A 15,389-nucleotide genomic window follows, 5' to 3' on the forward strand; every position below is an offset into this window, starting at 1 on the left:
CTGTGGAGTTTAAAAGAGAGCTTGGCTCGGTTTTGCAAGCTGGAGTTACACACTCCGAAGCAGCAAGGACAATGAAGCCCCTAGAAAGACCGTGTTTATCAGTAACATTTGCCACTCCTGAAGTCAAGTCACAGTCACTAACGCTTAAACTTTTTGCTCCTCTTAAAAGCACAGCTCAAGAAAAAGGAAAAAAGCCACTGAAGCTTTTAGCCTTTCCCCAAACTCACCCTCACCTCGTCTAGCAATTACTCCTATCAGCAACAGGAAGGTTTACACAAAATAGAACACAAATACAGTTGCATAGCAATTAGACAGACCTCTTCATTGCAGGTGCACTGAAGTGATCCCAAAACATTAATTAAGCCTCACAACACTCCAGAAAGGTAGACAGTCCCAAGCCTGTTTTACAAGTGGGTCAGCTGAGGTTGGTGCAGGAGAAAGGCAGAAAGAGGAGACCGTGGCTCTGCCTGCGTCTTGCTCTGACAGCACTACCTAATGTAACAACAGGCATTTAACATGCCTACACACAGCGTCAGCTCCTGCTACCATGCAGAACAAGAGCGCAGTACTAGTATTATTATTTTAATTATAACACGCTATCTATATAGGAGCTGAGCCAGAAAATATAATCTGTTTTAGCACAGAGCTAACTACAAAACTAGCTGCTCATTATACAGTAATGGAACCGATATCTATCAGAGAGGAGATGTGAAACCACAAACACTGTGATTAGATGACTCTAAACTGTATTTAAAAACCATTAGATACTAGATCCTAAAACAAGAGGAAAAAGATCACTGTCTGGTTGTGGTTAATAGACGCAGCCATGATTTCAATCATGCTTTAAGCTAACTGCCAGCAAACAAAAAAGCCTGCAGTATCGGCAATGCCCGACATCTATGCCTTTTGCCATCAGTGTTATGTTTATTATAAAACCCATGCAGGCAGTATTAGAAATAAATCTTAATGGTTAAAAAGGATCTAATCCTTTTCTGCATACCTCCAGTTTTCCAGTGACAGATGAATGAGATCCAGTGAGAAAATAATGACCCTTTCAGCCTCAAAAAAAAAATTAAAATCAGTAGCTGCAATTTAGGCTCCCATCTCACATTGCATTTCTATTTTGGCTTCTCTCCTCTAAGCTACTTTGAGAATCCTTATCAGTAGGAATAAGTCCATCTCTTGCTCTTTCCTTCCCCCCTGTATTTCAAACCGGGCAGAGGCAGAGGCAAGAACTTCAGTGCAAAGCCCAGACACTGAGGAACACGTCCGCACGTGGCTTCACTGCTGTACCTCCACCCTGCTGCTCCACTGAGGGCAACTCCCGAGGAGAAGCTGCCAAGGCAAAGACCAAACTCATTTTCACTAGGTACACATACAACATACCTATACGCCACCTACTAGAAAAATGCTTCCCTCTGAACAATCGTACTTGTAGAGCCCTGTACAGAGTTTGTGTTGCGAGCTGAAAATTACCGTCTTTTCTACAAAAATAAAAAAGGTCTCCATTGGAAAGATGTAAACCAAATCGAATGCACTGTGCTAAATACAGGTGAACCACAGGCACCAGAGATGCTGAGCCATCTTATGTCTGTGTGCTGCAAATACTACAGGCTCCCAAGCTTCTGCTGGAGATTAAAGGGCAGGTTTTCAGCAAGCGTAAAGTGACGTTGCTCTATTAAGACGCACTAGAATGATGCCTATTTATGCCAGCTAAGTGTCTGACTCCTGCTTAAATGCCCTTTTCTCAGCAAAATAAGGTAAAGGGCATAAAGAAGAAATAAAGAAAGTTGGATCGGCTATTGGATGGAGGAAAAAAAGGTCGCTCCTCAGAACCAAGAAGTTACAAAGTGCCTGTTTCAACCTCTAGCCCTTCTATTGTGGCTCTGAGCAGACTGGAAAACAGCTGTGGGGAGGAGAAGGGAAGGAGAGCTTAAATTTGGATGCTTCAGATCCTCCTTTTGGAACATACTGAAACCATACTGCAGCTCCTGCAAGGTTCCTATCTGCACACATGATGCAAAGACCTACAGTAATGAGGGCTTCGTTCTTACTCTGCTGTAGATCTAACCTGATCCTGCTTTCGGTGACTTCAGTGCAAACAAGTGTGACTCCAGGGAAGGTACTCGAAGGATCACAGTCAACCAAACATACTCTGGAACCTCTAAAATTGGATTTCAACCTGCTGCATTGTAAAATAATCAGTAAGAGCATCTGAATGCTTGGAAGTATTTGACATTCAGGGCATGTGAGTGCAGAGTGAGTGCAACTTCCACGTTGAGTGCGTGGTGTAATAAAACATCATATCCTGTCTGCTCCCGTTAATCGCTTTTCTTGCTCCATCTTTCTGGCTGCATAAATCACACTTATTTTGCAAACTCACTGAATGCTGAATCGATGCAAGATAGAGAGTTCTCCACGAACAGCTCTTTGCTTGCCAAAAGGCTGTGATTTACATCATGGCGGAGTCTGCCCACAGGTGCTACACAGTTGTGCTCACTCTTCCATAGGTTAACTTACATCTTTCCCCATATTCCACCCTCTCTTCCATTCAGGGTGGGAATAGTCACACCCATTACAGAAGTAGACTAGCGAGAGTAACACTCTATACTTCAAATACAGAATCCCAATTCTGCAATATATGAAATCTTTAATATGGAGCGTTTCCACCCCAAAGCCATGAGATTTGTATACCAACAAAAACAATACGTCTTTGTAATAGACTGTGTTTTGTCATTTGGATTAACCTGGGGTTTGGTTTACTGGTCCAGCTTCAGAGTACTGAAGTGGAAGAAGTTCAAATGTTCCACAGATTCTTCTTCCATCAGCTTTTAAAGCAACTGTATCTCTCCCCAGCTTCTGTACTTTTTAGTTACCAGAAACTACTCCAAAGAATCACTGCTGCCACAAATACTGTGTAAGCACATTTGGCTTTGAGCATAAGCACTTATTATTTGTTGGTATACTGCTATATCCATCATTTTCCAAAGTCTTAAATAATCATAAATAAGAAAATCTGTGCTATTCTTTGGTACATTTCTGTCTGTTTAAACCACAGCTGAACTTTTAAGTTGTACAAACAAAAAAATTGCACTTTTATCTTCTAGAGAGTCTTGCTAGTCCAACAGACTTTCAGCTGAAGGATTCTTTATTATACTCAAACCTTGTCCCATAAGAGTTGCTGCTGTTGCTCAGTTTATGAAGTATCTTAGAGATTTTGTTTGGTCCACAACAGAAAACTCCAATGGTCTTCCTGTTATAAAAAAAAAAGAAAAAAGTTATGACATTGCAAATAAACAGTAACTTGTAATGACAGACACCATGCTGAAGCCACCAGCTCTCTCCCAAGTAGCACCAGAACAAGCCTTATTACATATTTGACAAAGAAAGACAACTGTTAGAAGAAAGTGCCTTATCTTAGTCTAAAGACACCAAGTGATGAAAAATTACTACTTCCCACTCTAATTTTTTCCATGATTAATCACTTTTTTTTGTTAAAAATGTGTCTAACTGTAACGATTTCATTAGTGTAACTCGTGATTTACACCGGCAGGAGATCTAGTCACTAATGGCGATTCGCTACACTAATGACAACAGAGCACTACTAACCCGTGATTATTTCTAGCAGCAGCAGAATAACTTTACTGCTTTACTTTCACATTAGCATGCAATCTTTCCTTCAGCAGCTGTATCGGAAAGCTTTCTAAAAAGCCAAACGCAGAATATGATCCTTGTTCATCGTCCACAGCTATCAGCCCGGGTTCATTAGTTAACCTGACTTTTTCACACCACTCCACCGACAACAGCACTTTGCTCTCTGGTCACCTTAAACACAGGCTTTAAGTCAGGCTCACGGTCATACAGCACCTAAGGGCTCTGAACAGTAGCCAGCGTCAGAACAGGGCACAACCCCAACAGCGAGACCGAGGCACTCACGATATTCATCATCCCCCTTTTTTTGAAAGATGAGGAGAAGGGAAAGGAAGGACCAGGGAAAGACGATGAGGTGCTGTCTCTTCTATATCGTGAAAAAAATATTTCTTCATCTTCTTGCTGAAATTGTGTCACTACAGAGAAAGATCTTAAAGATTTCCTGGAATGGAGGGAAAGCACACAAGAGGGGACGTGGCTCTAACTATTGTGATCTACAGCACTCACCAAGAGGCTGGAGATTTGAGTTCTGGTCCCTGCCTCCAGGACTGCTTCAGTATTTATCCAGTAACTATTTAATATAAAATATCTTAGCACATGCAAGATAATCAAATGCACAGTTTAAAGCTGCCTGTGTATGTGTTTGGTGAGAGAAGTGAAATAACACATCTAAGAAGAAATCTCTGATGCATACTGTCAAGTGCATGTGCCTGATGTTAGGCAGCAGCCCAAATAGCATGGCAGTCCCTGCTGTACCAGTGCACAGCAACACCAGCACAGCACAGGACTCAAACACCAAGAAGCATCACAAAGGTATGCAGGTAACTGCAACAGTGTCCTTCTGCAGGAACCTTATAATGCTGACTTTAATTGCCTTCAATTACATCATCGCTCATATTAATTCATGGCAAATATTAATAACTCGTATTTTTCTCACCCTTATGTATATCTACTACACTTTCCTGTCCTGGCAGTACTCCTTTTAATGGCAAGGGGTGTGGTGTTGGTGGCTGGATTTGCAGAAATGATGAGAGTGCTATTGCTCATTGCTCTCAAGTAAGATTCCTCAGCACTTGCAGAACCTAATCTGTGCACAGTGGAGAAAAAGGGTGCATGAGCCACCAGCAAGAATCTGTTTCTACTGTGTATTTAACTAAGGGAATCAATGTTGTTGTTTTCATTAGTCTAATTAATGCAGACAACTGATAAATAAAACCCAAAGACTTCATCTGTCTCTCTCCCTTTCATTACATACATATAGCCTCTGAAGCACAGACAGGTCCAAGCAGCACATACTGCTAATGTATTCCCATTCCAACAACATCCTTCCAAGGTACACAGAATTTTTGGCTAGTAAACAGAATCACAGAAATGTTAAATAATTTGCCTAAGGTCATACAAGAGACCTGTGGCTGACTAAGAAGGTCTCCTGAAACCCAGCTGAGCCACTGCCCCACGCAGTGAGCCAGAGGCTCTCAAAACTTCCTTCCCAGGATACCCACCATCAGTACCTATTCTGGACATCCCTCCACGTACCACTTCCCTTGAACAGCTCACCTCCCACGTCCTCCCCCAGGTACGCCCCCCACTTCCCTGCTTGCAGATGCCTTCATCCCTGCCTCGCTTGGCTCCTGCCTGGCTGCTGTGACACAAGCAGGCAGGCATCTGAAAGCAGCTACTACATGGAGCAGCATGCTACTACCCTGAGCTGATGGGCTTTAATTGCTTATCACCTGTTTGGGACAATGGCTGACCTTGTTGCTCAAATGAAAACAGACAGCTAGGTATTGCTGAGGCATAATGTCTGAAAATCTTTTAAATACCACTAACATGTCTACAATTAGGGAAACAGGGCCATTCTTTGCAATGATTATAAACATTAATATAGGATTTTACTCCTTCAGAGCACTAAATAATAATCCCTCTGTGTTCCTATGGGATGAGAAGGTCAGCACGTATTCTTACACCCATTTTATGAACACCAGGAGGTGAGGGAGAGGTGAAATACTTTGCTACCTAGAGAGAACAGAGTCAGGACTTGAAATGTTCCAGTTTGAAATCCCATGTTCATTCCTAGAGAGAGATTTCTCCTTTACAGAGCACAAGAAATGTATCATGGTGCTCCACACCTTCCTCTCCTACAGCTATTCATGTCTTTTTCTAGGTCAGACTCCATCTGGAAAAAAGCAGGCGTCCATTTGAAAGGAGCAAAATTGAGAAAGCGTGGCAGCCAAGGCATGGTGTAAGCTTGTCATCCAGAAGACAACTGAACAGGAACAAGGTTGCTGCTCCGTCCCCAAAGAGAGAGCATGAAAAATAAGACAAATAATATATTACATAAACTGTCCCAATGCACGTTCTTGGGACTGCGGGTGTCATATAAAGTATCAACAGTAGATGGCACGCGTCTGCTCCTCTTAGTCCAGAAGAAAGAATTAGAAACCTGATGCTGGCTTGTCCCATCTCACTTTGCTCTGAAGGTCTGGCAAAGCTCAGACACTTACAAATGCACTTTGCTTATTTGGGACCCAAACAGCAACAACAGCAACAAATCACAAACTGCAAACGAATCAGATGGCTAAACCGATGAGAGGTTTGCCAGCTGCATGTTTATTTATGTGCAGCTTTTACTAAAAACACAAGACAAAAAGTGGAAAATATCTTGGCTGCCCATAAACAAGCGCAAGGGGTTGATTGCAAATACATGTGAAAGCCTGAACACTGGCACCAGATGTTCGAAACAAATTGGTTGCCCTGCTTTTTTTTTTTTTTTTGGTGTCTCTATATTGCAGCAGGGTCATTTAGATGGAAGGTTACTGAGAAGTAAGAACTGAAAGAAAGTTAGAAGGAGACCAGGAAATGGGAAGACTTGGACTAGAAGTTCCCATCTTGTCCAGGGAAACAGGGACAATATTTACCTACAACAGGTAAGTTTATGTGGGATAGGTGAGTTATAGGTTGCACTACTGTCTATCATGTTACATGCAACTATATCTATAGAGACAGACCTGTATCTATAAACCCTGATAAAGGGGTGACAAAGGGTGAGGAAGCCTACATCTTAGCAACTGCAGGATAATCAAAAGAGTCAGAACATCATTTAGGTACTAAAAACCACCCTGCTTGGAAATGGTGGCATAATTTAAAGACCTGATGTGGAAATGCAGAGGAAATGGTACTTGAAGTCTAATTAGGAGTAATGCGATGGAAAGCACAAAAGAAAAAGCAAGTATGACTACCACTAATAGCGTCATCTATATTATGTGCACCTACAGCCCTGTAAGGAAGTGGCAGAAACCTCATCATTTTCACCTTTTAGAACTGCATTCACACAGTTAAACAGAAAAGACATTAGAATGGAGCATAAAAGGTCAACACTCCTCTATGCAGAGGACTATGAGCCAGTGAGTCAACTTGCTTCTCTAACCTCTCTATTTTGCTTTCTTTCCCATGGTTCTTTACTACAAAACCCTTCTCTGAGTGATACTTGTTTGCACAGTGTGAGAATCCTACTAGGGATGTCCCTCTGTAGCAGCCTTTGGGGCATCCTGGCAAGGGACCCTGTCCACAACATCCTCTACGACCTGAATCCAAGACATACTGTTAGCAGCTTACGCTGCCAACTGTGATACATATTGGCGCTCAACACTTCCCAAGAGCCAGGGCTCAGTGTCCCCCAGTCATATCCAGCCTCAGAAGAGGAGAGTCAATAAGCCGTGGGCAGATGTTCACTTTGCAAGTGCAAGAGAGGACAAAATGTTCTTGAGGGAAAGTTCTGCAGGTGAACAGGGTCATGAGAGCACCTCTCAACCTGGTGCACCCAGATCACTATCAACAGCTACTGAGGGTGGTTTGCGCCCACCCCACTGACTATACCAGAAGTGGATTAGGGAAGACTCACACAATCCCTTCTACCAGATCAGCTTTTGAGGCAGAAAACTGCCAATGGGATGTAAAATACTCAACCAGCAAAGCCGGATCTGGACAAAGACATTCCGTAGTCTAATTGCATGTCTTCTCTGGTTTACAACTGTCTTGTTTCAGACCATAATATGTTTGCCTAGCACAGTAAAAAGGCATTGCCAGGTTTTAACAAAGAATAAAAAAATGCCAGGAATCTTCAAAGACAATATATCCTCTGAATAAAAACAATACAGGACAGTCAGATTCTTCCTTGTGCATTCTGTTTGTAAACCAGCACTATAAATCATGAAAATTATAGAAGTAGTCAACAATTTTTAAAAACGCAACTTTATATATAAAACCAGCATATGTTGCAAGCAAGATATTGCCAAGGATAAAAACATATGCAATCTCTGTGCAGTGAGACAGAAATCTATTACTTTTATTTTCTGGGCCACTGAACACCCTAGCTGCATGGAAAGATGAACTGTTCTGAGTGTAAAAAAAAAAAGTTTCAGTTTGTACAGGCTATCTCTCACCGCAAAATACTAGCTAATTTCAAGAACAGTAGCGTAAACAGTACACTCTAAGATAAAACCCAAAAATATTTTCATACAAACATAGCTAGAAACAGATAATATCCTCACCCTTCAAATTGTGGCATCCTTCAAGCGGACTGGTACTTACCGCCTGTTACACTTCGCTATTTCATCAAAGAGGAGTTTCCACCGGGGTCGTCCAATCAAAAGCCTTGAGTTTAAAGCTTGGTATTTTTCACCAATTATTTTCTGCAAGAAACAAAAAATTCCATTCTGCCTGATTTGCAAACTGCCTCATATCACCCAGGGCTTCCATTTCTGACATTGGCTGACTTACCATATCGCTGAGGTATAAAACCTGAGCACAAGTATCAGACCGTTGTGATTAAAACTGCAGCCATTTCATGCACCAATACCTCTGCTCACTGCCTTTTCAATGGCTCTCCTTGGTATTTGTTATACATTGTTCCTCATGCAGCTGCTCATTAATCTCCCCATGCTTTTAAACCAATTTATTTAAGCCATAAAACAATAACCATGCTCCTATTATTCATTCCCTCATTGGCTTTTAATGCTAAGTTGGAAGAAACACTGCTGATGCAAAAATCGTATTTCTGTCTGAAGTCTTTTTTAACTTTGTACAAGTAACTATTAAGATGACTAGGTCTGAAAACGTAACAAGGGAAATCTTACATTTCTCCCTGAGAGTAGTTCGCCAGCTGTTTTGAGCTGCCGTAACAGCAGAAAGCAGCCAAAACTGCTCCTCCGATGGATCCCAACCCATTCCAGCAGTGCTAACTCACCAGCATTTTGATAAGGTCAAATGCCCTTCCCTTGCAGGGCATTCCCTTTCTTTACTTTTCTGTCCTAATGCGATAGAAAGGCAGAGAGAAGTTACACCTTATCTAGGCTCCCACATTCACTCCACTGCTGAACGACCTGAAACGCTCCTCGTGCCGATGCAAACACAGAGCCTTGGCTAACTCATCCTCCATCGGCCGTTTATATTCAAGAGGCATTTGCTGAAGGATTGGCTTGGCTGCCTGTTGTCACACAGGCATGCTACTTCTGAGCAAAGGGAGCACGAAACGAAACTGCCCTAATTTTGGTAGCAGTCAGCACTTTGGACTAACATCAGTGAACACAGAAGCTGTATGGCAGTGGAGAGTTGAGTTTAACTCCCCCTTGAGAAATCACGAGCAGTATTATACTTCATGCCAGTTTTGTTCAACAGCCACAAAAGGAAAGTGACTTTAAAGAAAGACTTAAAGTTGACTTAAATAAATTCAGTAGCTACTTGATATACAATATTAGCAAACTTGCTTTGAATTGTCTATTATTACAACCTTGCTGTGTCATTGCAATGCAGTTCTGCTTCGGGTTTTAATTTTAACCTAACAATTACATACCAGGTTCATCAATTAGGCATTTTCAAGCATGCCATTCCAGCTGACATATGTTGTTCAGACATTAAATCTGTGGAGCACTGTTCGTAACTACTGCAGCCATCACGTCCTTTCGACTACTGGGTAGTGTTCCTACCAGAGCTGTGAATGTTATGCTGTCTCCACATGATACCAGGCAGATCAAAATCCTTTGGGCATAGTTTCTCACTGCATTTCATGTTTTGTAGTAATTGTTAGGCTTTGTTCTGGGCCTGCTGCAGTCAATGGAAAGTTTCCAAACACAGCAGGGTAAAGAATCAGACCTAGGCTCATGTGCTAAATAATGTAAAATGAAGATTGTAAGCGTAAATAGCTATGGGAGTTGTCAAGAGTTGGGGAATTAGCCCAGCTTTGGGGTTGGTAATACATGACAATCGACAGTTCAGTATAATTTCCAGTCTCATACATCAAGAAATTTGTAACTTTTGCCTATATTTGAGGCAAAGAAATCCAAAGCTTTTAAAAATAGCTAGTTTCTCTCAAAATATTTATTTGAACAGATTTGAGCTTGCAAGCTCCTAGAACTATTCTGTTTTGACTCTTAGCCCAGAAACGATGCAGATTTCCCATCAAACACGGCCAACTGTCTGGTCTGTGGCCTGGCCTGGAAGGACCTCTTTCCTAGAAAAGGAAGATAGGGATTTCTGCCCACATCTAATCAAGTTAAGGCTACCAGACCAGATCCTCTTAATGCTGTGGGGATGGACTTGCTCTCTTGCCCTAGTAATGAATCAGTCACTTGAGTTTATGGCCTCATTTCCTGTTTTTACCATCTCCAGTGGTTCCCTTTAGCTCTGGACTGACAATTTGCATTGCCTACCACCCCAAGGTCTAGTTTGGTTTACAAACAGCATTTAGCCACATACCTGTATTCCATCTGTTTGACTGAGGTACAGCTGGATGTTTATAAAGTCTGGTCGATTCTCCTGCCAAAGCTGGGAGGATGATAAAAACAGCTAGTGAAATAATATCCCTTCTCATAATGTAAGTGTAAAGTCACTTCTGCCTACTGTCCTGAAAGACTTAGGTTTCAGCATCAGTGAAGTAAGCTTTTTAATGAACAAGATACGCTTGCATAGCACCCCTTCATGCACTCCAGAACGTTGCATATCATGCTGTGTACAAAATACTATTTTAGGAAGCTACACTGCTCTTAAAATCTGCCTGAAATTGTAAATTCCCCTCCATTCTCAATCTGTCTACTAGCCAAATGGCTAAAGGCCACTCAGACTCCCCATCCTGCACGTTATTCTTCCATCTTATCAGTTTCACAGAGAAGTGTCCAGACTACTGGTACATGGCAACACTGTGCAATGAAATACTGGTGACAGATACTCAAACTGTTTTGTGCAGCTCCAAGAATAAATGGAATCTGGGTCAGGTTGCCCAAGCAGAAGTACTGCTGGAGCTTGGTTGGTTTGAGCAAGGCTGCCTTTCCCTATAGCATGCCAGTTGTGTGGTGTGGACATACCCTGCATTTATTAAGTTCTCAGCATGCCTCCAAGCAACACCCTTTACCTTGTTATGCAACATACAGAGCACATCTGCAAACCAGCGGAAAGATTCAATGTCCCTGCACACCCAAATGAAGTAGAGTCTTCGGAGCTTGTAGCATTTCCAGCCGTCACTTGAAAATAAAATGTTTGGGTAATTAACAATTATCATTTAAAAAGGAACATTAATTAAGATTCTTTATATTCATTAGCAGAAACATGACTTTCCATTAGAAGCTAACTGCTAAGTTGTTCTTCATCCTATGATACATCAGACACTGAAACGACCAATGCAGCCTATTAAGATGATCCTAAGAATATTAAATCTCTAGCACAGAGCTAACACCCTTCACAGATACTGTTTCCGCATTAGGAAGTTGTCAGCTATACAGATGATTTGGGCAGCAAATATGGATTCATGCATCATCATCAAACTTTCATTTCAAAGCAAAGCAGACATTCTAAGTTCAAGTGTATTATGTCAATTCTTTATTAGGTTTATAAATGACCCATAAGAGGAAAATATTGACAAATGCAATAATGTCAGGACTTAATTCTGCCTTTATATGTGAAAGGCTCTGGTTGATTATAATTAATACTTTAGCAAAATCACAAAGACCAAATCAAATCAGAGCTCCATTGTGTCAGGGAACTGTGTGATATATTACAGTCCTCAGAAAATGCTGGTGGGGAAAGTGCAGTCATGGGCAGATTCTGGCATGGGATTTAGAAAAACAGGACTCTCATGTCAGATTTCTAATGCAAATAAAACACAAGTATAGCACAAAGGAAGGACTGGAATGAACTGGGAAAGAAAACAGAAGTGAAAAAAATCCTGATGATTTATGAGTTCAAACTGATTAGGAAGTATCTTCTTAGTTAGCCAACGTTGGTTTTTGTCGTTCTGATCACTGAAATAGCCAGTGCACAGATTGTTTCCTCCTTTTCTTCCTAAAATAATTTTCAGATAGAGAAGGCCATAGCCTGTCAACTTCAAACACTAGTCCCACAAGCCAACTCCAGTCGAAAAGTTTCACGATACATCTCAGCATATCCATTGTGCATTATTTCAAACTCCAGGGTTGCTGGCATATCCATCATGGGTATTTGCTTAATAAATCTTCATAATCTACCTAAGTGATGACTCCAATCACTGTCTAACCTCCCCATAGCCCTAACCTCCATTGTAAGCCTGAGGAGCAAGGGTGGAGACATTCTCAGCAGCATGTAGGCGCTGAGAACTCACCTGTCATGTGAACTCCCCACAGAGAGAAAAAAAGTGCTTTAAGACGGGAGAGTACAGTGTCTTTTAGTCCTGATTTCAGTTTTTTTATTTGTAAACTGTTTACCTGCAGAGCAGGATTTCCTCCATCTTTTTCTGATTGCCTATACTAAGACAAGCCCTTAGGATCGTCACAATCTGGTCAGATGTGACAAGATAACTATGAGCAGTAGCAAGGAAAGTAAGTGCCTTTCACCATAAAAAAAGGATAAAAGAAGAGAAAAATGCAAGGCATTTAGTATTGAACTGCTGTAGTTCAGTAACAAAACACCACTCTCGGTGATGAAACATTGCAGCTGGACAGAGGCTGGACTGCAAGACTTCATGAAACAAGTCAAGCATAGATTTAAAAGAGCACCTCAGACACATCTGCTTGGGTCTACCTCCAGCAGGATATATTATGCGATAAAGGTGCAACCCCCCATTACAACCAAATCCACATGGGTATAATACTTCTTGTGTATTTCTATGTTACCACTGTCCATAACAACAGCCATTATTTACAGACCCTTCTGCATGAAAGCCACTAGTTTTCCTTAATGTAAGTTATATTTTCTTAAAAACAGGGCATCGGGTTCAACAGTTAAGTGGAGGGAAGGGCAGGAGCAGGAATTAAATCGTGTACGTACAACAGGAAGACAATTGAGCAGGAAACAAATGACTACGTTGACAGGCTTCTGATCTCCCCCAGAGCTGCATGTCCTTGACACCACAGGGCTGTCCCCGCTGCTCAGCAGCGCTGGCATCGTAAGGCAGGTTGCATGTTCACACCTGCCAATTTCTGCTTCAAAGCCAGGGCAAAGACAACAGGCGGATCATCCACTAAACCAGTGCTTTTAAATACTGAGTGATGTTTAAACCTGAGTTTAAACCAGTGATGTCTAAATACTGAGAAGGGACGCAGGCTAAGACACTTACTTTTTCCCAGAATCACAGAATGATCCCCCTGTATATTGTACAGTGCACAAGGGGAAGATTGGCTACAAAGGCAGGTTATGGGATTGGCTGCTTGGAAGTCAATTTATGGCTTTATCCAGAAAAATGGACGTTGCAAAAGCTTTTGGACACTAACCTTCTATGGCAATGTTTGTGCAAGTTCCTACAGCCTCTGATAACATACAGGTAGAGGCAAACATGTCATTACCTGCTGCTGGCCCATCATTATGATCTGTGACATTTTTGCTAAACAATGTCAAGGATAATCCATCACGAGGAAAATGGTCATCTTATCCCTCTGGGCCTCAGGCTTTCAGCAAAAATGTACCCTCTTTTTGAGAGGATGATCAATATACTCTCAGGAGAAGGAAATGAGGGAGCCCAAGATGGTCTTTGAGGGCTGCAGCACTATGAGACAGGCGGGGCTGATAATTTTCAGAAGTCCTCAACACTGTCAGGTTCAGCCTGGATTAAGGACAGAAGAATGTGCACAGCACCTAAATTCCAGGCTTTAACTTCACTTTGGAGTTAGAGCTGGCCATTGGCATGTTCACCTTAGAACAAATGCTTCAGCTGTGCATTGTAAAACCCTCCCAAAGCCAGCTAGCCTTTCAACGCTTCAGGCAAGGTTCGGTGATCTGGTTGGCTCTTTATACAGTGCCTATGAAACAGGGGCACTTAACCTGTGACTGGAGCTCTTAGCTAACAATCTAGCAACAAAAATAATAAGAAAATCAATAGCAATCATAAAAGCAAGCCTATTTCACACAGCGTAAGATTTGGTGGCAACCATGTTGCCAATGTGACAGAGAAACAAGAGGTGAAAGGTTTGGTCTGAACAGAATGTCAAAGGCTTTTTAAATTAAAAAAAAAAGAAAAGAAACAAGAAAAAAAAGTAACGAAAAAGGCATACCTAAAATTTACACTTTTCAAATGGAGTTAAACACCCGAATGCTATCTGAATCCAAGTTGATCCCTTTCCTTTAAAACCTTAAGCTTACACATTTACAGAAGCTAAACAGACCAGGAGAGCTGGCTCTGCATTTCCAGCAGGAAGACTGTCACAACTTCCCAACTCTCAAACCCCCACTATCACAGTCCGTAGCCTCATCGAAGCAGGGACTAGGGGAACAAGTCTAGCTGAACAGCTGTGACTACTTTAATCACAGGCTAGGCCAATGGTAGGGTGTAAAGGTTAGTGACACTGTCCCAGCTCAGGTGCATTACTGGCACAACCCTGCCACAACTCTTTGGGTTACAAAGCCTGTATGAGGTGATTTATGCTCTTCAGGGGACATCCCAGTCCTCTAGCTCTCTCCAAGGAATGATTCAGTTATGTTATGCTAATGGAAGTTTTTAAAGTCTCTGAAAGTCTTTCTGACATGCACTACTATGGTAAATTGGGGGGAAATGGCTTTAAAAGGCTTAAGTTCACTTACAGCAGTGTGTTGAGTATTGATGCAAATGGTGTAACTCCAATACCACCAGCCACGCAGAGGCTGACCTCATAGTTCAGGGATTCCTCAAAGGGACTTCCAAAAGGTCCATCCACATACAGTCTGCACAAAAAGCAAAAAGAACACTTCTAGAGAAAGCTGCTAAAATCAGAGAAGAGAGGAAAAGAAAAGCAGGCTGGAATTAACATCCTACAAAGAATTTGTTTTGATATTTTGTTAGTCTTGGGATGCAGAGTATGAAAACCTTTTTCCTGGAAAGCTTGATGTGGAGAGAAACCAACATACAAGTGGAATGAAAAACTGTTATATGAAATATCTTGGCATGTTCCATGATCAGACCAGCCATTTTTTAATCAAACAGGCGGAGGTGACTAGATTATGACTGCCCTTTGTGTCTGGTAATAGAGGACAAAGAAAGTGCTGCACTGGAAACACTAACAACTTGGTGGGTCTTAAGCAGGAAGAGAGTTTGGCTAGCCCTGCCTGGGAGGTTCACCTCTTGAACATCAGAAACAGCTGAGATGGACAAAGGGGTACAAAAATCTATTTTTCATGGCTTCTCATAATGCTTTTCAAGGGCCTCCAGGGAATAAAGAAGAGGTGACACATATCCATCCTGCAGTGAGCAAGAGAAATAAATTAACATCTATCTACTCCTTCACTTCACATCCAGACCCTTGGGA

General features: G+C 41.8%; 1 protein-coding gene across 2 annotated transcripts in view; it reads right to left on the bottom strand.

Moving 5' to 3' along the window:
- Positions 1–3,132: 3,132 nt before the first annotated feature.
- Positions 3,133–15,389, bottom strand: part of NOX4 (NADPH oxidase 4) — a 108,742-nt gene continuing 96,485 nt past the window's right edge. The window contains exons 14-18 of one of the 2 annotated variants that reach the window (XM_059822346.1): positions 14,689–14,808; positions 11,057–11,165; positions 10,405–10,473; positions 8,242–8,342; positions 3,133–3,253 (exon numbers count right to left, since the gene is read on the bottom strand). In XM_059822346.1, the coding sequence (XP_059678329.1) occupies positions 3,133–3,253; positions 8,242–8,342; positions 10,405–10,473; positions 11,057–11,165; positions 14,689–14,808 (520 nt within the window). The remainder of the gene's footprint in view (positions 3,254–8,241; positions 8,343–10,404; positions 10,474–11,056; positions 11,166–14,688; positions 14,809–15,389) is intronic. The other variant, XM_059822355.1, reaches the window with a different exon arrangement.

The sequence above is a fragment of the Gavia stellata genome, chromosome 1 (assembly GCF_030936135.1).
Source record: "Gavia stellata isolate bGavSte3 chromosome 1, bGavSte3.hap2, whole genome shotgun sequence".
In the NCBI taxonomy this organism is placed as follows: domain Eukaryota; kingdom Metazoa; phylum Chordata; class Aves; order Gaviiformes; family Gaviidae; genus Gavia; species Gavia stellata.